The 23,405-nt window shown below is 36.2% G+C and overlaps 1 protein-coding gene across 4 annotated transcripts in view; it reads left to right on the forward strand.

The window, feature by feature from the left end:
• MPP6 (membrane protein, palmitoylated 6 (MAGUK p55 subfamily member 6)) overlaps positions 1-23,405 on the forward strand; it is a 136,093-nt gene that overhangs the window by 86,781 nt on the left and 25,907 nt on the right. For 3 of the 4 annotated variants that reach the window (XM_010855364.1, XM_010855365.1, XM_010855367.1), the window contains exons 3-7: positions 1,362-1,514; positions 4,838-4,990; positions 5,771-5,998; positions 20,154-20,195; positions 21,669-21,800. In XM_010855364.1, coding sequence (XP_010853666.1) covers positions 1,362-1,514; positions 4,838-4,990; positions 5,771-5,998; positions 20,154-20,195; positions 21,669-21,800 — 708 coding nt within the window. The remainder of the gene's footprint in view (positions 1-1,361; positions 1,515-4,837; positions 4,991-5,770; positions 5,999-20,153; positions 20,196-21,668; positions 21,801-23,405) is intronic. The other variant, XM_010855366.1, reaches the window with a different exon arrangement.

The raw sequence follows: 23,405 nt of genomic DNA on the forward strand, positions 1-23,405 counted from the left end.
GTGCATGAAAGTGAAGAGTGAAAGTGAAGTTGCTCAGTCGTTTCCAACTCTTAGCAACCCCATGGACTGTAGCCTACCAGGCTCCTCCGTCCATGGAGTTTTCCAGGCAAGAGTACTGGAGTGGGGTGCCATAGGGTAGCTTACTGTATAATCAAAAAGTTGAATAAGATTTAATAGTTAAGAGCTCAAGTTTGATGATGTTGGACTACCTCACTTAATTGCTTACCAGTAGTGTGAACTCAGGCAGTCACTTTATCTCATTTTGCATCATCAGGGTCTGTGTCTGTAAGGTGAGGATGGTAACAACATACCTACCTTAGCTGACTACACACATGCACACTCTGATACTGAACTTAGAATATATTTACTGGCACAAAACAAAAGCCCTCAATAAATGTTCAAGTTCTTTTCTTCCTTTTTTAAGCTTTCGTATACTATCATTAGAGTATTAAGACTATTTGCAAGATTAATCATGCTAAATTAGATTTTTTTTTAAACAACAAATATTTATATTAAAACAATTAGCAAAGGTTTCCCTGCTGGTCCAGTGGTTCAGAATTTACCTTACAGTGTGAGAGACACTAGTTGGATCCCTAGTCGGGGAGGATCCCACATGCCACAGGGCAACTGAGCCTGTGTGCCACAACTAACGAGCCTGCGCTCTGAAGCCCATATGCCACAACTACTGAAGCCTGTGCTCCACAGCAGGAGAGGCCACTGTGCTGAGAAACCCTTGCAACTAGAGAGTAGCCCCCACTCTCTGCAACTGAAGGAAGCATGTGCACAGCACCGATAGACCTAGCCTAGCAAAAAAATAAATGAATAAATTAAATAAAAAAACAGTATTTCCAACTTGTCTTGTGAGTTAAGTAGTTGTGTTTTTTTTTTTCTCAGTGGTTATAATCATTCCATGATATATGTTAAATGATCTCATCATCCTCTCTTTATCAGGCTTCTGTTACGCTTTAAGAAAATTATAGAGGTACCTGTTCTCGCTCTTAGTGGCATTCCCTAGTCATCTTAACATTTTTCATATCTAAATCTAATAGAAACTCATTGCTCTATTTAAATTACACTTGGTCTTTTTGACAATTTTGTTTCATAACAATTATAATTTCTTCTTACGGTGTATTTCATATGACTTAAAATTTTTTCTTTGGAGGTATTCCTTTAAAGTGCTGCTAATTGCATGATAACATTTACTATGAAATCTGTATGTTACCTCTGATTGAAAGGTTCAATTTCAGTAGATCAAACCATCAAGTAATATCTTTTAAAACTTTCAAAAGTTTTCAAGAAGAAAACCACAGTCTGAGCAAAGCAGTATGTGTTATTATTTTAATATACTGGTATTTTTTCAGGCTCATGAGAGGCTAGAAGATTCAAAACTAGAAGCTGTCAGTGATAATAACTTGGAATTAGTCAATGAAATTCTCGAAGATATCACCCCTCTAATAAATGTGGATGAAAATGTGGCAGAACTGGTTGGTATACTCAAAGAGCCTCACTTCCAGGTAAACTTTCTCTATTCTCTTCTTTCCAAGTCCCCTGTATTCCCAAAATATTCTTTTAGTAGTTTCTGTTTAAGATGAAGTTTTTGAAAGATTTAGGGCCATTTGTTGCAAATTACAACTTAGATGTTTTAATATCCTCATATGCTTATGCTACATAAACAGATACACTTACTATACAAATGGACAGTGTCTGTCAAAGAAATGCATTAGAATGGGTTTTTCTTTGTGTAATTAAAAAAAAACAACAAACCTATTTCACCATCAGACCACATGCTTGGGACACGTTTCTCGTGGTGATAGTGGATTTTTCTCCCTTAATACCACTGTTTCCCAGCCCTTCTTATGACCAATGATATGCCTTTTCAGTATTGCTTCTAAGACTGGGTTGCAGCTGATGACCTTAGAACAAGAGAGAGCTGTAGGGGATAGAAACAATGACATACTTTCCCCAGGGACAAAAGATAAATTCAACTTAAGCATTTGTCTGTGTAGGTGAAGAGTTAATCAGTTTACCAAAGACGAATCAGTTTCAGAAGAGAGAAAGGGAAGTGGAGATTTCTTAGAAATCTATAATTAAGACAGTTTGGTATTGGGGCAGTATTAGAAAAATAGATTACCTGAAGAGAAGAGAAACCCCAGAAATACATCCTCCGACAAATGGCAGCTTGATTTTTGAAACACTATATTTTAGTGGAGAAAGAATGGACTGTTCAATAAATGGTCATGAGATAGAAGAATAAAGTGTCACCTGCTTGTCACTGCAAATCTTAGCATTAAAAATCAAATGGCAGCACCCCTATGCTTTTCCTCAAGATTTTCCATGACTCTCTAACCATGTTACTGCAAAAATTATGTAAATGTATAGTGAGATGGTTCCAACATAAATCTATATCTTAAGTACAAAAAACAGAAACACATGTCAGAGACACCGTTATGCAGGGGCCAGTTAATTGAGGCCTTAAATGCATACTAAGATATTTGAACTTTATCCAGAGGACATTGGGAACCTTGGGAAGGGATAGGGGTGGGGGAGGTTATTAAACAGGGAGAGGTCAGATTGTGGAGCTATATGGTTTTGTGCCAAGGTGAGAAGTTGTGATGGCAGCATAGATAGTGGGAAATGTGAGGATTTTCAAGTTTTAAGCTGTAAAATCAATAGGGCTTAGTGAGTGAGTACATGTGACAGCCACAGAAGAGAAATCTGGGAAGTTGATAAGGACAGGATTTCTGACAAACGATTGATGGCATCTACTGAGATAAAGAACACTCTGGGAGGGCTATTTTGGTCATGCTCATGTTAAAGTAACTGGCCATGTTAAGTTTGTGGTATCTTAGAAGAATGCATCTGGTAGAACTTTGCAAGCATGCTATATTTTTTATGTAAGTATGAAATTTAATGCATAAATTTATATGAGGTCTAAAAAATATATATAAACTTGTGAAATAGCAGCAAGTAAAAATGCAGAAATTAAGACATTGCATTTTTATTACCCAAATCACCACTATACTACCATGGTGCATATTTCTCCATATTTTTTCTATTCATAAATATACATATGTATTTTTTTCTTTACTGACTGCAGTCATTTTGCATAAGCTGTTTTGTAATTTACCCTTTTTTCAGCCATTGACTTCCACTTTTCCATTTCAATAGAACTCTGTAACACGCAGTGCATTTTACACAAAAATACTCTTTACAGCTGGTTTGTATGTATGAATTTTCAAATTAGGTCCATATGTGGCATTAGTTAGACCATCCCTTTCTCCCTTGATTATGATGTTGACCTACTAGAGAGACCAGACCAGGCCATTATCCTGCAGAATCCACTCCTTGGATTTACTTGTGTGCTTTCCTGCTATGTTGTTTAGTTATCCTATTTCTTATAAACAGAAGTTTTACCTAAAAGATGGCTTAAGTTATATTTGAAACTAGGATGCATCTTGGGCTTCCTAGGTGGCACTAGTGGTAAAGAACCCGCCTGCAGTGCAGAACACCTCAGCAACACAGATTCAATCACTGGGTCTGGAAGATGGCCTGGAGAAGGCCTAGCAACCCACTCCAGTATTCTTGCTGGAGAATCCCGTGGACAGGAGAGCCTTGGTGGGCTATAGTCCATAGGGTCACAGAGAGTTGGACACGACTAAAGCAACTTAGCTCACACTCAGGTGATACAAGGTAAATTAATCTGCATCAGATGATGTATAATATCTGGTTGGCCCATCACTCTTCTTTTTTTCTGAATTGAAAATTTTTTTTTTAAACTTTTAATTTTGTGTTGGGGGTGAGTGTGTTAGTCATGTAGTTGTGTCCGACTCTCTGTGACCCCATGGACTATAGCCCCCCAGGCTCCTCTGTCCTAGCCAATTAACAAACAATGTTGTAATAGTTTCAAGTGAATAGTGAAGGGGTTCAGCCATACGTTGCCCCATCACTCTTCATGCTGAGATTAGTCCCTTAATCAAGGGCAATGACAGCCAAATCCTACCCTTGAAAGCCTTTCCACTAAGAAGTAATCTAGTGTGTTATTATTCTGGCATTATACAAATGCTGTTTCCTTTCAACCATGTAGTTACTGATGAGTTCAAATTAATAATCCTTGCCTGACTCAGTATTTTCATTAGAGGTTGCAAAATGACATTTTTCAAATTTTCCCATTCTTAGCTGGTCTCTTATATAGAGTTTTTCCTCATCAGCTGAACTGTTTAGTTAACCTACAGTGCATTTCCAACTGAAAAGTTAGGGAAATGCCAGCTTCTTCCTTTGCCAATTTTAACAGTAAAGAATTGTTTAAAAGGGCAATCTCAAATGGTAACAAATGAGATTTTTTTCAGTCCTGTTTTTTAAGTAGCATTGTGGACTTACGGAGTTTTCATTAATTCATTATGTTTCGGTTGTATATAATCCTGTGTTTTGTTTTGATTTTTCAAATTATCATGACTCTTGGCCAGTTGTGGGCATATTTTTAATATATGAGTCTGAAGCTAATGAGAGAGATCTGGATCAAGGGAGTTCTCAGTAGTGGTTCAAGTCACAGGAATGGGTAATATTGCCTAAGAAGAGTGTATAGGGTAAAAACTAAGCAGCCTAGATTAGTGATTTAAGTAGCTTCCATAATTTATAGGAATAATCCTTAATATATGAATTTGTGAGTTTTTTCTTTGTAATTTTTCTTCAGTCTTTTATACTATTTTCATGAAATGACTAAAAATTACCAATTAATGCCTTGGAAATTTTTAGTACTCTATTGGGATAATGAGCTGCTACTTTTAATAACTTATTCCATCTGTAATCAATAACCACAGGCTGTTTTGAATCCTTCTAGTCACTCTTGGAGGCCCATGATATTGTGGCATCAAAGTGTTACGAGTCACCTCCATCAAGCCCGGAAATGAATAATTCTTCTATCAATAATCAGTTATTACCAGTAGATGCCATTCGTATTCTTGGTATTCACAAAAGGGCTGGGGAACCACTGGTGAGTTGATCAGTCGGTGCCTTCTTAAAGCTGAAATCTTACATACTCGTGACTGAGTCACTACTCTATCTCATTTTTTTCTTTCATAATTTTTATCTTTATGAAAACTTTACTCATGTTTGTTTCATCAGTCTTTTTTGGCTTGTGTATAAAATACACAGGTGATACTCTCAACTTGATTTAGCATGCAGAATTAAACCAAAATTAAACTGAAATAGAGGAGAGAAGAAGTTTGCCTATGAGTAGAAAAAATTTCAGAGGATAACTTTTTTTCCTATACCCTTTGAAGAAATGAATTGAGGTTGCTTACTAATTATATATAGTAGCAAAATGCAGAAGAACCTTGTTATTAAAAATTGAAAACATTGGTAGGACTCTGTAAGTAAATGTTTACAGTTTCATGCTAACATGGCATTTCGGGGCTCTGACTATGAGAACAGTGAAGTGAGAAAACACCAGGAGCAAGGCCATCAGAATGCACAAATACATTGCTTGCTCCTTTGAGCTTCCTCATATCTTGTGGAATGCAGCCTAAGATATGTTTAATTTTCAAGGTTACTCTTGCCGTGGAAGCCCCTTTTTTAAGGGATGGTGTATGTTGTCACAATTGTACATGGTTTAATGAGATTGGAGTATTGAGTTACAAGTGAACATGGGAAAAGTAGGAATGATTTACTCACTTATTTTTAGAATTATTTTCTTATATATACATAGTCGGGAATATTTACAATTTATTCCTAACAACCAAAAATCAGTAATTCCATTCCTTATTTTCTTCAGGGTGTAACATTTAGGGTTGAAAATAATGATCTGGTAATCGCCCGAATCCTCCATGGAGGGATGATAGACCGTCAGGGTCTGCTTCATGTGGGAGATATCATTAAAGAAGTCAATGGCCATGAAGTTGGAAACAACCCAAAGGAATTACAAGAATTACTGAAAAATATTAGTGGAAGTGTCACCCTGAAAATTTTACCAAGCTATAGAGATACCATTATTCCTCAACAGGTTAGTAATAAAATTCATGCTAATACTAAGAATCCTTTTTTTTTTAAATCACACTGTTGGATGTAACCACCAGTTGCTACTTTTTTGCTAAAGTGAAGAGAAAAAACTGCCTGGTTTAATTGTTCTAAAGTGCCTTATTTTGTCATGGGTGAATTGTTGGTATTTTTAAACAATATTATCTTACTATTCAAAAGGAATTTACTTAAGAAATCTCTCTGTGAATACCATGAACCCTCCGTTCAATTCAGTCATTAGTTGTGTTGTCTGACTCTGTGACCCCATGGACTGCAGCACTCCAGACCTCCCTGTCCATCACCAACTCCTGGAGCATGCTCAAACTCATGTCCATTGAGTCTGTGATGCCATCCCACCGTCTCATCCTCTGTCTTCCTTTCTCCTCATGCCTTCAATCTTTGCCAGCATCAGGGTCTTTTCAAATGAGTCAGTTTTTCATATCAAGTGGCCAAAGTATTTGGAGTTTCACCTTCAGTATCAGTCCTTCCAATGAATATTCAGGACTGATTTCCTTTAGGATGGACTGGTTGGATCTCCTTGCAGTCCAAGGGACTCTCAAGAGTCTTCTCCAACACCACAGTTCAAAAGCATCAATTCTTCAGCACTCAGCTTTCTTTATAGTCCAACTCTCACATCCGTACATGACTACTGGAAAAACCATAGCTTTGACTAGATGGACCTTGTTTGCAAAGTAATGTCTCTGCTTTTTAAATTAGCTATCTAGATTGGTATAGCTTTTCTTCCAAGGAGCAAGCCTCTTTTAATTTCATGGTTGCAGTCACCATCTGCAGTGATTTTGGAGCCCCATAAAATAAAGTCTCACTGTTTCCATTGTTTCCCCATCTATTTGCCATGAAGTGATGGGACCAGACGCCATGATCTTAGTTTTTCAAATGTTGAGTGTTAAGCCAACTTTTTGGCTTAAACTCACCTTGTGCAGTGATTTTTGGACCCTAGCATTTCAGTAACCTACAGCTAATAGGAGAAAAACCTTAAAGACTTTTTGTCATTAATTAGCAAATAGTTTTGACACATGTCATGTTCCAAGCCCTGCGAGGAAAATAAGCATGTAGTCCGGATCACCTTTACCTTAGTGTTCCAGTGATGGGCTAAACAGAGAATGAGGACAGAAAGAGAGGATGGGTCCAAATTGAAAAGAATCTTGAACACCTGGTTTTACCATTTGCTCTATGTTTTGTAACTGATTTTTAGGTAAAACAGATTATTAAGCCTGGCAGTGTTTTCATGACAGTGGTCACTAACCTCATTATGTTGAGTGAATTTTAAAAAGAAGAGAGATGAGATTGTGTAGCCAGGAAGCAGATTTTTGAAAGTGTGAGGTAATTTGTGAAAGGCAATTCTTAGGAAAGGCTGTGATGACTGCTTTGTTTCAAATAACTGTGCCACCACTTACTAACTTATCCTCTCTGTGTTTGTTTTCTCATCTGTATAGTTAGGAGTATTTCTTTTCTCAAAAGATTACTGTAAGGATCAAATAAGTTAATTCAGCAGCACCTGTCACATCCTGCATGCCAGCCCATAGCTGCTGCTATTGTTGTGATGGTGGTAATGAGGTGGTGGTGTAATTCCAAAGAAATGGTAAAGAAGGAAAAAGTGATGAGATAATTGCAAAGGAACAGTTGACACTTTAGATAAGTACGTTGAAACTTGAGAGGGTTTTCAAATCCAGATAATGTAGATATAGGAAATATTTATCAGTATTTTAGATGCATTTAATTATTTAGGTTTTCCAGAAATTTGTTCCAAGTATGAGTAAAACTGCAGGTCTTTTACATAAGATGCTGCCACTATACTTATTTTAATATTGTTAATATGATAATTGAAAAGACTAGTATAGTATAAAAGTCTTAGAAATAACCTATGTTGAATACCTGCTTTATATTGTTCTTTGGGAGAGTAAGAATAGTCAGTTATGAATTTTTAGCATGTAAATTGGATTTCTGAAAATATACAGGCTTGTTGTGAACGTTTGTTTAAATAAAGGATAGAGACCTTGTCTTTTCAAGGAAAAGAATCATAAGAGAAATGGCATTAGAAATTAGACATTTTAAATAGCTAGTGTCCCTCAGACTAGCTTTATTCCTCAATTGGCACCTAAGTAGATTGGAAAAGTAGGAGTTAAGATTTATTTATTTTTTTTAAATTATACATTAGTTGTGATAGTTAGACTTTTTTTTTTTTAACCCCCTGTGGTTCAAACTTCAGAATTCCTATCAGCTCACCATGACTATAATGGACTTTTATGGAAAATTTTTTGTAATATCAGTAGCTAGGGCTTTGGCTCAAATCCCTTTGTAGAATCTGCACCTGGTGAATGGTCTGAATGATGTGAAATGCAAGGATCTTTAGCCCTGTCTTAGACATACATTGTTCTCTGAAGGCACAAGACAAAATCTGCTTTTTATTTAGCCTTCAGAACTGGGAGAAGGCATTGAAATGGGGAAGGTCTAATCTTCCATCCAAGCCTGAGCCAGTCTCAGACCTGTCTTACCATAAAAAAAGAAGGGACTAACATGAAAACTTCCAACAGGAGAGATAAAACACACCCAATTGGGACATTTTTAAAGCGAAAGGGGGAATAATTACTAATTATACTAGAATAGGACTGTCCTGGGTGCACTGTGTTCCTCTTATAAGAGTAACACTAATGGAAAGCAAGGGCTTTTAGCCTCTCCAGTTCTACCACTCTTTCACTAACTGGAAACTCCACCAACTCTATTTCTTAACTGCCGTGAGAGCAGATGGAAGCCAGGAGGTCTTCATACCAGGGTTGTGTCTTTCAAAGCATGGTCAATGGATCATCTTTATCAATAGCATTTGAGGTGCTTATTAAAAATCCAAAATCTTTCATGAAACCACAGAATCTATATTTTTAAATTTGAAGACCAGGAGGGGTTAGAAATTGCAGCTAATTCTGAAGTTCTCCAGCTTACATGTATGTAGGTTTCCAAAGACTTTAAAATTCCATTTCTTTATTTAAGGCCAAATTAATGGGAATTCTCTCTTTAAGGCCATTATGAGCCACATAACAAAAATATGAGAAGAAATTTGTTTTATTTCATTCAAGGATGTACATGTAAGAATTCTCAACAATGTATTAGCAAATGAAATTTAATGATATATAAAAAAAAAATAATATAACGTGTCCAAGCTAGGATGGTTTCATGTTAGAAAGTTCATATATGTAACCAAACAAATTAACAGATTAAAGAAGAAAAATATCAGTAGAAAATTCAATGTAATTCAGTTCCTGTTCATGATTTTTTAATTATTTATTTTACTTTACAATATTGTATTGGTTTTGCCATACATTGATTTGAATCTGCCATGAGTGTACACGTGTTCCCCATCCTGAACCCCCGTCCCACCTCCCTCCCCATCCCATCCCTCTGGGTCATCCCAGTGCACCAGCCCCGAGCACCCTGTATCATGCATCAAACCTGGACTGGCGATTTGTTTCACATATGATATTTTACATGTTTCAATGCCATTCTCCCATATCCTCCCACCTTCGCCCTCTCCCACAGAGTCCAAAAGACTGTTCTATACATCTGTGTCTCTTTTGCTGTCTCGCATACAGGGTTATCGTTACCATCTTTCTAAATTCCATATATGTGCGTTAGTATACTGTATTGGTGTTTTTCTTTCTGGCTTACTTCACTCTGTATAATAGGCTCCAGTTTCATCCACCTCATTAGAACTGATTCAAATGTATTCTTTTTAATGGCTGAGTAATATTCAATTGTGTATATGTACCACAGCCTTTTAGGATTAGTAAATTGGGAACAGGAAAGAACCTCCTTAATCTTTTTTTTTTTTTTAAACTAAAACAAACATTATTCTCAATAGTTGACTGTTAGAAGCATTTCTCTTTAAAAATCAGGAACAGGACTTTAAGCTGGTCTTCCTGAGACTACTTGAGTGCCAAGCCCAGGGCCCATGTGAAGTCCCATTTCCACTCCAAGATGGAAAAAACCCACCATAAAGAGAAACCTGCCAAACTTCAGGCATACTTGTGCATTGGTAAAAAGGAACCACCCTCAGATGATATAACAAATATCTGTTGTAACAGATGATAAAAAAAATCTTCAGTTCTCTTTAAAAAAATTCAGAATAAACATTATCTCTGATTTTAAAGAGGTAAGTATATTTGCACACCAGTAAGTGATGATTCATTTTAACAGTCCTGATGCTCAGACATTTCTGGCAGCAGTCCATTACCAGCTGTGCTGAGACAAAGCTCCTGACAGAAAAGCCACCCAAATCTTAGACCAGCTTGGTGTCAACAAGCTTTCAGAATCCTGGCAGAAGCTGGGTGGAAAGCCCCACTTCCTATTGGGAAGGAGAGTGATCTTGTTCAGAATTTTGATGAGGCTTCCAACAGTGAGGCAAACAGAACTTCTTTAAAAAAAGAAAGAAAAGAAACTTCAAGAATGTTGACTCCTAAAAAATTTTGTTTAGCATGTAGTTAAGTATAGAAACCTGTAGTATTTTAAGTTCTGAGGCTCTTGGGCACTGCTGCTTTTTAAATTTTTGTTTGTACACAATTGTTTGCAGTTAATTGAGCCAAAGAAGCCAGAACATAAAGTTTAAAACAAGGGTTAATAATGTCATTGCCTAGTTAAAAAAAATTAAGAACTAGAGAAGGATGTTCATTAGTACCATTTATGTTCAAGCTGGTTTTAGAAAAGGCAGAGGAACCAGAGATCAAATTGCCAACATCCACTGAATTATAGAAAAAGCAAGAGAGTTCCAGAAAAACATCTATTTCTGCTTTATTGACTATGCCAAAACCTTTGACTGTGTGGATCACAATAAACTGTGGAAAATTCTGAAAGAGATGGGAATACCAGACCACCTGATCTATCTCTTGAGAAATTTGTATGCAGGTCAGGAAGCAACAGTTAGAACTGGACATGGAACAACAGACTGGTTCCAAATAGGAAAAGGAGTTCGTCAAGGCTGTATATTGTCACCCTGTTTATTTAACTTATATGCAGAGTACATCATGAGAAACGCTGGACTGGAAGAAACACAAGCTGGAATCAAGATTGCCAGGAGAAATATCAATAACCTCAGATACGCAGATGACACCACCCTTATGGCAGAAAGTGAAGAGGAACTCAAAAGCCTCTTGATGAAAGTGAAAGTGGAGAGTGAAAAAGTTGGCTTAAAGCTCAACATTCAGAAAACGAAGATCATGGCATCCGGTCCCACCACTTCATGGGAAATAGATGAGGAAACAGTGGAAACAGTGTCAGACTTAATTTTTCTGGGATACAAAATCACTACAGATGGTGACTGCAGCCATGAAATTAAAAGACGCTTACTCCTTGGAAGGAAAGTTATGACCAACCTAGATAGCATGTTAAAAAGCAGAGACATTACTTTGCTAACAAAGATTCATCTAGTCAAGGCTATGTTTTTTCCTGTGGTCATGTATGGATGTGAGAGTTGGACTGTGAATAAGGCTGAGTGCCGAAGAATTGATGCTTTTGAACTGTGGTGTTGGAGAAGACTCTTGAGAGTGCCTTGGACTGCAAGGAGATCCAACCAGTCCATTCTGAAGGAGATCAGCCCTAGGATTTCTTTGGCAGGAATGATGCTAAAGCTGAAACTCCAGTACTTTGGCCACCTCATGCGAAGAGTTGACTCATTGGAAAAGACTCTGATGCTGGGAGGGATTGGGGGCAAGAGGAGAAGGGGACGACAGAGGATGAGATGGCTGGATGGCATCACTAGCTCGATGGACGTGAGTCTGAGTGAACTCCGGGAGTTGGTGATGGACAGGGAGGCCTGGCGTGCTGCGATTCATGGGGTCGCAAAGAGTCGGAGCGACTGATCTGATCTGATGTTCAATATTTTATGGAAAATTCCGTAAGCACGAGAAGACAGAAATAATTATGAAAGCAGAAGATTTGGAAAGAAGAACAAAAGTCAGTTTCATTTCTATATGCCATCAGCAGACATCTATAAATGTAACTAAGACATCATTTATAATAGAGAATATCACACTTATGTCTAGAAATAACCTAATAAAAATATTCACCTCCATGCACAAAAAAATTAAGATCTAAATAGATATATCATGTTCATGGACAAGAAAACAGTATTATGAAGATATCAATTTTCCTCAAATTGACTTGTAGATTCAGTTAAATTCCAATGAAAATTTCAATAAGATTTTTCATGGTGTTAAGATGCATAACTAAGACAGTTGAGGCAGAAAAGCAGAAATAGGGACTTATTATTAATGTGTAGGAATTAAGATATGTGGTATTGGCATAGGATTAGACAATGAGCAGCAGAAGAGAGAGTTCAGAAAGAGATCTACACATATACGTTGCTGTGATATCTCACAGAGCTGATATGTCTTTCAGTGAGAAAAAGACTATTCAGTGAAAGTGTTAATTCATAGGGATAATACGTGAAAATGTGTTCCCATTTACTGTCTGTACACTGATCTGACACTAATCAAGTAAAGGAGATACATGGTCAGTAAACATGCGAAGAGATATTTAAAATCACAATGTGAGATACCATTTTATACCATTCAGTTGCAAAAAAATGTAGATGTGAAACTGGACTCTATCTTCTACATTGCTGGTGCCAGTGTAAATTGGTATAACCACTTGGGGAGGGCAAAAGGTTTAGCATTATCAAGGTTGAAAGTTTCCACATACTAAGACACATAAGTTTTTAGAGCAATATGTGTATAGCTGGAAACATGTTGATAAGCATGTCAGTTCCCCAAAGAGCACATGCATAGAGCATAATACTATCTTTTAAAAGTTTTAAATAGCTGTATATTTTTGCAGATTATATATAGGTTTAATAAAACTTACAAAAAGAAAAGCAAAGAATTTGTGAACACAAGATTCAGGATGAGGGTTACCTTTGCTTTGGGGGAAGCCAGGGCAGTGCAAGGAAATGGAATGTGGGCAGGAGGACCGTGTAGGTTTCTAGCTTCTGTTTTATGTGGTAAGCTCATGACTGTTTATTACATTATTAAAACTAACAAAATTAAAAAACAAAAGCAGACCTTGCATGGACCAATGACTCAAGTGTAGTGTAAATTAAGAATTATTAGTATGAGTCAGATCAGCGTAGGTTTATTTATTTGTTTATAGTAACAATGTGACCCACATATGGTTATTTACCGTATAGGAGTATGAATTGCCTCTCAGAGCTTTTTAAACCAAATGTATAGTTTCCTTGTTGATCTCAAAATATGTTATTTGTATGTGTGCATTTGAGTAGGTGGAATTCATGCACTTTGAAAATCTTTGGAAAAATAGCATATCTGTTATTATCTTAGAGAACTTCTTAGCAACTCTGATCATTGGGTTCACTACCTTGTCACTTACTATACTTATATACTGTTACTTATATGCAGACTCAGGTGGACCTGAAACTATGGTTTGAGGCTGAGAGTGTGTGCACAGCACTTGTACCATGTTCAACCAACACATTCCCAAATGAATTACCAGCCTCTTTCTGATTTATGACAAAGGTCATGGTGGAGATGTTTCTCTAGCCTGTCACATTTGATTTCTCTTCTTCTAACTGTTACCATTTGCACAGGCACAGTATATTTCTGTACAGTATTTTATTTTGTCAGTACTTTGACTTTTTATTTTTACATTTTCAAAATATCTTTGAGGTAACGTTCATAGAAATAGCATACACTTACATACATAGTGTGTAATTAATGAATGTGGACATATCTGTTATGTACCCATGAAACCGTCAATACAATCGAGATATAGTGAACATTTCTGTCACCCCTAGAAGTTTTCCTGGGTTCACTGTAATCCTTCCTGCCTGCTCCTTATCCCAACCTTCATGCCAGGCAAGTACTGCTCTTCTGTCACTATAAATTAGTTTATATTTTCTGTATTTTTATATAAATGGGTTCATACAACATGAATCCTTTGATTTTGCTTTTTTGTAAAAAAAAAAAATCTGACTTCTTTCTTTCAGCATAATTATTTAAGAGATTTAACCATGTTTTCATGTGTATCAGTAGTTGATTCCTTCTTATTGACAAGTGATATTCCATTACATGGCTGTACCACAGTTGGATTTATCCACTAACTGGCTAGTGAACATTTCTGTTGTTTCTAGTTTGGGGCTATTATAAATAAAGATGCTAAACATTTACATGTAAGTCCCTTGAGTAAATACCTAAGACTTGAAGTATTGGGTCATTTGATATGTTGTATGTTGAACTTTTAAAGAAATGGCCAAACTGTTTTCAAAAGTGGTTGTACCAGTTTACATTTTCAGCAACATTACATGAAAGTTGCAATTACTGCACATCTTCACCAACATTTGGTATGGTCAGTCTTTATAATTTTAGCCATTCTTATAAGGGTGGATGGTGTCTTATGGTGATTTTAATTTGCATTTTCCTCATGATTGCTAAGATTGAGCATCTTTTCACATGCTTATTTGCCATGGTTATGACAACTTTAATGTCTTCAAATCTTCACCCATTTTTTTATTGAGTTGTTGTTTTCCATTTGTTTAGTTTTGAGAGTTCTTTATGTTTTGATACAAGTACTTTATTGGAATTATGATTTACAAAGACTTTTTCCTAGTGAGAAAGCTTGTCTTCATTCTCTTAGCAGTATAATATGAAGGCAGATGTTCTTGATTTTGATGAAGTCTAATTTGTCCTTTTTTTAATGAATCATGCTTTTTTTCTGTGTAAAAAAAAATGTTTGTACAACACAAGTTTATAAAGATTTTCACTTTTCGTTGTATACTCGCATCTTGTTCTATGATCCATTTTCTCTGAATTTTTGTATAAGGGATAAGATATGCATCAAAGAATTGGTTTGGATTTCCTGTTTCTGTTTTTGCATCTGGGTATCCAATTTTTCCAGCTCTATTTGTTGAAAAACTGTTTCTTTCATTAGATTTGGACATTGTTTTGATTGTTTCTACTTCAAATATTGTTTCTGTTCCTCAATTTCTCCTGCCCTTTGGTGATATGTGAGTTATTCATGTTGGGCTCCTTGAAATTGTCCCATAGCTCACTGATACTCTTTTCATTTATTCAGTCTTGTTCTCTCCCACTTTTTCATGTTGGACAGTTTCTATTGCAATGTCTTCACATTTATTATTCTTTTTTCCCCTAAGATGTCTAATCTGCTGTTAATCATATTTGGTATACTTTTCATCTCAGATATTTTTGTTTTCATCTCTAGAAATTTGAACTGAATCTTTTTTTCTTTATATATGCCATGTTTCTACCTAACATGTCGAATCCTTCCTCTAGCTTCTTGAACATATGCTACAATATGTAAAGTTAAAAATAACTATTTTAATGTCCTTGCCTACTAATTCAGTCCTATTTGTCATTTCTGTGTCACTTTTCACTGGTTTATTTTTCTTCATATTTTAGATTGTATTTTCCTGCTTATTTGCATGCCTGGTTATTTTTGATTGGCTGCCAGAACTGAATTTTATCTTATTGAGTACTGGATTTTTTTTTAAGCTTAGAAATATTCTCAAGCTTTGTTCTAGAATAGTTATAAGGGAGCAGTCAGACACTTTCAGATTTTGTTTTATAAGCTTTGTTAGGTGAATGACTATTGTAATGAATAGCACCGTCATAGGTAATAAAAGATCTTAACTCACAAAAAAAAACAACAACAACAAAAAAAACAAACAAAAGAAAAGACTAAGTCTAGGGCAAAACTCTCTTGAATACTGAAAGAAAGTGAAAGTAAAATCACTAGTTGTGTCCGACTCTTTGAGATCCCATGGACTATAGTCTACCAGGCTTCTCTGTCCATGGGATTTTCCAGGCAAGAGTACTAGAATGGGTTGCCATTTCCCTCTCCAGGGGATCTTCCTGACCCAAGGATCAAACCCAGGTCTCCTGCATTGCAGGCATGAATTATGAAGCTTTTTCACTCACAATGGTGATAGCAGAAACTGTTTAATGTTACATGATCTTCTGATATCTTTGCCCATTAATGCTGCTCTTTACACACCTGGAGTAACAGGCAAATTTGGCCTTGGAATATGGAATGAAGCAGGGCAAAGACTAATAGAGTTTTGCCAAAACAAATGCACTGGTCATAACAAACACCCTCTTCCAACAACACAAGAGAAGACTCTACACATGGACATCACCAGATGGTCAACACCGAAATCAGATTGATTATATTCTTTGCAGCCAAAGATGGAGAAGCTCTATACAGTCAGCAAAAACAAGACCAGGAGCTGACTGTGGCTCAGACCATGAACTCCTTATTGCCAAATTCAGACTTAAATTGAAGAAAGTAGGGAAAACCACTAGACCATTCCGGTATGACCTAAATCAAATCCCTTATGATTATACAGTGGAAGTGAGAAATAGATTTAAGGGCCTAGATCTGATAGATAGAGTGCCTGGTGAACTATGGAATGAGGTTCGTGACACTGTACAGGAGACAAGGATCAAGACCATCCCTAAGAAAAAGAAATGCCAAAAAGCAAAATGGCTGTCTGGGGAGGCCTTACAAATAGCTGTGAAAAGAAGAGAAGCGAAAAGCAAAGGAGAAAAGGAAAGATATAAGCATCTGAATGCAGAGTTCCAAAGAATAGCAAGAAGAGATAAGAAAGCCTTCTTCAGTGATCAGTGCAAAGAAATAGAGGAAAACAACAAAATGGGAAAGACTAGAGATCTCTTCAAGAAAATCAGAGATACCAAAGGAACATTTCATGCAAAGATGGGCTCGATAAAGGACAGAAATGGTATGGACCTAATAGAAGCAGAAGATATTAAGAAGAGATGGCAAGAATACACAGAAGAACTGTACAAAAAAGGTCTTCACGACCCAGATAATCACGATGGTGTGATCACTGACCTAGAGGCAGACATCCTGAAATGTGAAGTCAAGTGGGCCTTAGAAAGCATCACTATGAACAAAGCTAGTGGAGGTGATAGAATTCCAGTTGAGCTATTCCAAATCCTGAAAGATGATGCTGTGAAAGTGCTGCACTCAATATGCCAGCAAATTTGGAAAACTCAGCAGTGGCCACAGGACTGGAAAAGGTCAGTTTTCATTCCAATCCCAAAGAAAGGCAATGCCAAAGAATGCCCAAACTACCGCACAATTGCACTCATCTCACACGCTGGTAAAGTAATGCTCAAAATTCTCCAAGCCAGGCTTCAGCAATATATGAACTGTGAACTTCCTGATGTTCAAGCTGGTTTTAGAAAAGGCAGAGGAACCAGAGATCAACTTGCCAACATCCGCTGGATCATGGAAAAAGCAAGAGAGTTCCAGAAAAACATCTATTTCTGCTTTATTGACTATGCCAAAACCTTTGACTGTGTGGATCACAATCAACTGTGGAAAATTCTGAAAGAGATGGGAATACCAGACCACCTGATCTATCTCATGAGAAATTTGTATGCATGTCAGGAAGCAACAGTTAGAACTGGACATGGAACAACACACTGGTTCCAAATAGGAAAAGGAGTTCATCAAGGCTGTATATTGTCACCCTGTTTATTTAACTTATATGCAGAGTACATCATGAGAAATGCTGGATTGGAAGAAAGACAAGCTGGAATCAAGATTGCTGGGAGAAATATCAATAACCTCAGATATGCAGATGACACCACCCTTATGGCAGAAAGTGAGGAGGAACTCAAAAGCCTCTTGGTGAAAGTGGAGAGTGAAAAAGTTGGCTTAAAGCTCAACATTCAGAAAACGAAGATCATGGCATCTGGTCCCACCACTTCATGGGAAATAGATGGGGAAACAGTGGAAACAGTGTCAGACTTTATTTTTCAGGGCTCCAAAATCACTGCAGATGGTGACTGCAGCCATGAAATTAAAAGACACTTACTCCTTGGAAGGAAAGTTATGACCCACCTAGATAGCATATTAAAAAGCAGAGACATTACTTTGCCAACAAAGGTCCAGCTAATCAAGGCTATGGTTTTTCCTGTGGTCATGTATGGATGTGAGAGTTGGACTGTGAAGAAGGCTGAGCACCGAAGAATTGATGCTTTTGAACTGTGGTGTTGGAGAAGACTCTTGAGAGCGCCTTGGACTGCAAGGAGATCCAACCAGTCCATTCTGAAGGAGATCAGCCCTGGGATTTCTTTGGAAGGAATGATGCTAAAGCTGAAACTCCAGTTCTTTGGCCACCTCATGCTAAGGGTTGACTCATTGGAAAAGACTGATGCTGGGAGGGATTGGGGGCAAGAGGAGAAGGGGACGACAGAGGATGAGATGGCTGGATGGCAACACTGACTCGATGGACGTGAGTCTGAGTGAACTCCGGGAGTTGGTGATGGACAGGGAGGCCTGGCGTGCTGCGATTCATGGGGTCGCAATTGTCGGACACAACTGAGCGACTGATCTGATTACCTGATTAGTATTCAGCTGAACCTAGAAGGAGTCCTCTGCAGTTCTCAAGTTCTTTCTCTGGGCAATCTTTCCTTACTGTTGCTCTTTTCTGTGCACTGTGGCCACTTTGATAGCCCTGGTCACTCAGCTCATCTCCTCAAGGTGGAGATCGTCAGGCTTCTACCTAGAGTCCCCCTTCCTGCATTACACCTGGAAACTTTTTCTCTGCAGTTAGTTGGGGCAGTGGTAAAGTTCATCTTGTTTGTTTCCATTTTTTTTTAAGGATCACTGTCTTTGTAGTCTGATGTCTTGACAAACATTTCATATATTTTGTCCTATATTTTAGTTTTCTCAGGTTAGAGAATGGGTCCTTGTTACCTCATTTTAGTCAGAAGGGGTGTTATTTTATCTTTACTTTCATTACCATAAGAACTTAGTTTTCATTTAGAAGGTTCTAAGAGTCAAGAAGTAAGAATACGTATTCCGTTGAAATCTCTCTCCTAATCCACTACCAGTCTAGTCCTCACTTCCTATTGTTAAACAATTAGATTGCTTCCAATCACTTGTGATTAAGAAATAATCAGTAGTTAATAGTCTTCTATGTAAGTCATTTTGCATATATCTGAGTTAACACTGCTGTTGAGTACATTCCCAGAGATGGATTACTAGGTCAGAGATTTTTTGTAATTTTGATAGCTGTTGATTGCTAAATTGGCCTCTCAAGGGATTAAATCAATTTTTCCACCCACCTGTTAGGACTGTGGGTCACTTGGCATTTTCCTATCTACAGAATGTTGTCAGATATTTGGATCCCTGCTAATGTGATGGGAGGAAAATGTTACTATAATATAGTTTTAATTTGTATTTATACTCTGAGTGAGGTTAACATTGCTTCCTGGTTTAAAAGCCACTTTCTTTTTTCTATTCCAACTCCTTTAGATTGTTGATCACTTAGTTCTGTTAGTGATTAGAATATGAGATTGAAATATTTTAGCAGATTGTGTTTAGTCACTTCTTAACCAATAAACAGTTAACATCCATAGCTTATTAGTGAAACATTTTTAAGTGTGCTTAATAAAATATAATTGTACAAAATCTAGTCAAATCTCTATGATTTAAAGGCCATTGCAAAATGTTTAGATCAAAGGTTGGGGTTAATTGATTTTTCAGACAAATTTTCAAAGGTCAGAGTAAAACTAATATAATCTGAGTATTTGAAGCATAAGAGTAATGTCCCAAAGCTAATTTGGTTAATGAGAAAAATGAGAATTGTTTCTTCTAGAAATCATTTACATTTGAGAGATGTGGTTTGTTTCACAAATGATGATATTTCCAGCACCTTTTGATGGGAGTAGGGAAGTGAATATTTGAAATTTGGGGTAACTGAGAAAGTGTAAGCCTTTTGTTACAAGTATATTCTGACCCACAGGTAAGACCAATAGACATATTCACGGTTAGATGATAGGATTCTCTTACTATTGATCCAGTACAGCTTTTATGAGAAATAAGGAGTATCCAAGTATTTTTTTTTTTACAACTTTTACATATCCCTCCTTCATCTTTACCTCATCTCTGCTAACTTTTGCTTCTATCATTTATAATTTTCAGGTATTATACCCTTTGGACATTTAATTAGGGAAATAGTTGCTTTACCAAGTGAATGAAATGAAAATGGGCCAGTAGTTTGTTTATATTTATTTAATTTATTATCAATTTAAAGTCTGGCTTTATTTATGCAATGAAAAATATATTTTTAGAGTTGCACCAATATGGAGAGGCATCCCGCACACGTCCGTCAGGTATGGTGTCATTCCAGGACATTTTGTGGTACTCCGTGTTTCTGTCTTATTAGCCAACTAAATTTACCTAATTACATTTAATCATTTTGGTTTTTATCCATTGCCAAACCACTGAGCTGCATGCCATTGTCAAGTTAGCCAATTATCACATTTTAGCGATCATAATACTGTTTGTATGCTTGCTTTGTAGATATTTCTAAAATTGTGTATCAGGAAAAAAATTACTGGTTTACTGATTTTTTTTAAGCATTAATATTTAGCCTTTCAAAAGTTATTGAAAATATTCTGAATACTTTCTATAAAAATCATCTAATTGTAAATAACTAAAATTTTGTCATGTTTCAAATTTAATTATTTTTAAATTATTTTAATATGCATCTGTCACATTACATTTTACTACACTAATAATGTAATGATCTACTTGTGCTATTTGAATATCCTGTTTGGTTATATTTATACAAGTATTGATAAACATAGGAAAGTAACATCATTATTTTGACTAATTATGTGCTTTCCTGCTTGTTAGTTTACCTGCTGATTAATGCTTAGTCAGTTTTCTAGAAGATAAAATTTAAATTTCTATAAATATGCCTGGAAAAGGTCTGTAGTAAGAAAGTAATTGGTCTGAACTTGCCATTGAATACTGAAAATGCTTTTAACCTAACTAGAATTCAAAATTAAATAAACTAAATATTTTGGATATTGGAGATCATAACTACCATGCTAATTGACATAGTTTTATTAATAAAACAGATTTAAAAGAAATTTCCATAGTTACATGAATTTAAATTGGAAATAGCTTCAAGGCTTTTTTAGTATTTGTCTTAGTATTAATTTGATGCTGATCTTTTACATCAAAGCAGGATAATTCCAGAAAACTATTTTCCTCACAACTTTTGGCCAGTGTGAATCTATGTGACTAAAAATATATGTTATTACCAGGGATGAAAGTTTGTTTTTTTAAAAAAAGGTTACTGACTATATTTCAGGTCTGATTTCAACATGAACCTTTATTGTTTAATTTTGGCTTTAGGAACCTTTCAAAAAGTCATTCCTACTATATCTGAAACATATGACCTAACTGCATATATTAGTTCAGGATGTTAATTAGAAAGTGTCATTTACTTACATAAAAATTATGCACTGTTGGTTGGACAATCATCTGAAAAGATTGGGAGAAAGTGAGAAAGCAAGAAAGGTGGAAGAAAACAGTTGTTAAACTGTTAAGATTAGAAGTTAAAGATAGAAACAAAAATTTAATGTAATACTAATGTTTATTTCCTGTTTTGTTTTCTGATACCAAATTATTAATGTTCTAATAACTTTATATTTAAGGAAAACAAGTTCCTTAGCTGAAGTACTAAATACATTATCATTTACATTATCAATTAATTCACAGTGCTTTGAAAAAGATTTCCAAAATCCAGTGACAAATGGTACATTTCTAGTATTTTTAATTGTGCTGTGTTTTAGGTATTTGTGAAATGTCATTTTGATTATAATCCATACAATGATAACCTGATACCCTGCAAAGAAGCAGGATTGAAGTTTTCAAAAGGAGAAATTCTTCAGATTGTAAACAGAGAAGACCCAAACTGGTGGCAGGTTAGTATGCTTCTCAAAATTTCTTCACCTGCTTTCTTATTTTCAATATTAGATCTGACCAATATCTGAATATTCAGGAGGAAAGTATTATTGTTTGTTCTAGTGATTTTTTTTTCCCTGCATGAACAGCTCCTGCTTCATGGCTATTAATTTTGTGGACAGAAGACCAAATTGAGAGGGACTTTGTGAGCAGCTGTTAATAAATTCAGTATTAACTAGCCTGTGGTTTAGAGACTAGACCAGTCGGTTCTTCCACATAAGATTATAGTAAAATATAGCACTCAGCAGGAACAACTCCCCTGAGGTCATCCCTTTTTCAGTGTTTGTTTTAACTAGAAGTCTTTACTGTGGGTAGAGTAGTCTTCCTCTTGTCTTCTCTCACTGTATGTATGTTCATGACAAATAAAATTTAATTTCTTTAATTCTTGAATCTATTTGCCCACCTCAGTTATTGAGAGTTGAAGGTTTGCTTTATCATCTGTGTTGTTTGGTTTTGGATTAAAATCTGTGTGTATAGAAAGGGATATGTGTTACCACTGTCTTTTCCCCCTCCATTTTTCAGAAGACGTGTGTGATAGTCTTCTTGTTTTTCCTTTTCACTAATACAGCTTTCAGAAGTCTCTAGCAGCAGTAATAAGTCTGTTTTTGTAATTGCTTACAGAGACTAACAACCAGAACTGGAGAAACAAAGTCTAAAATTCCTTAAACTGTCACAGTAAAAGAGAGTCTCATTAAGGAGCAAGGTGTGAGCGGGAAGGACCTGGGATCCATGCTGAACTCTGAATTAAACTGAGATATTAGAAACTCAGGGCTTCCCTGGTGGCTCAGACCATAAAGAATCTGACTGCAATGCAAGAGACCCAGGTTCAGTTCCTGGGTCGGGAAAATCTCCTGAAGAAGGGAATGGCAGCCCACTCCAGTATTCTTGCCTGGAGAATTCCATGGCCAGAAAAGCCTGGCAGGGTACAGTCCATGGGGTCACTAAGAGTCGGATACCACTGAGCAACTAAACTTTCATTAGTAACTCAAATTAACTCTAATAAGTTATATTGACTTCTGAGGGGGGATGAATTGTAACAATAAGAACAATCTTACTAATATGTCCTTCAAATTAAGACATTATAATGTATAAGTGTACTGTGTGGTGAGAGAACTAAGAAATGAATAAACAGAATCCATGAGTTCAAGAGGTTTCAACTGAATTCCTTAGAACTCTCATCTAAAAATATCTGCTTTCTATGGGCAGTTTCCTTTGTTGAACTTTCCCAAGTTTCTTTTTTACCCCCTTCTCTCTGAATGCCATCTCTTAGTTTTCTTCTAACCATGTCAGCATTATCTATCTGTCTCTTCCTGCATTTTTGTCATCTGTTACTCAAAATGTATTTTTTAAGATTTTAATTGCTAAAAATAATACTAGATTTTTCTGTTCTAGTTGTAAGGGTAAAGTCACTAACATTGTGTGATAAGCCAGTATCTCTAGTAGCCAGTTCTCCAGCCACTGTTTTGAAATACTTTGGGTTTCAGTTTAAAAGTTAAGTTTTTTTTTTAATTAATTTATTTTTTATTGAAGAATAATTGCTTTACAGAATTTTGCTGTTTTCTGTC

The sequence above is a fragment of the Bison bison genome, unplaced genomic scaffold (genome assembly GCF_000754665.1).
Source record: "Bison bison bison isolate TAMUID 2011002044 unplaced genomic scaffold, Bison_UMD1.0 scf7180017864364, whole genome shotgun sequence".
Taxonomy (NCBI): Eukaryota; Metazoa; Chordata; class Mammalia; order Artiodactyla; family Bovidae; genus Bison; species Bison bison.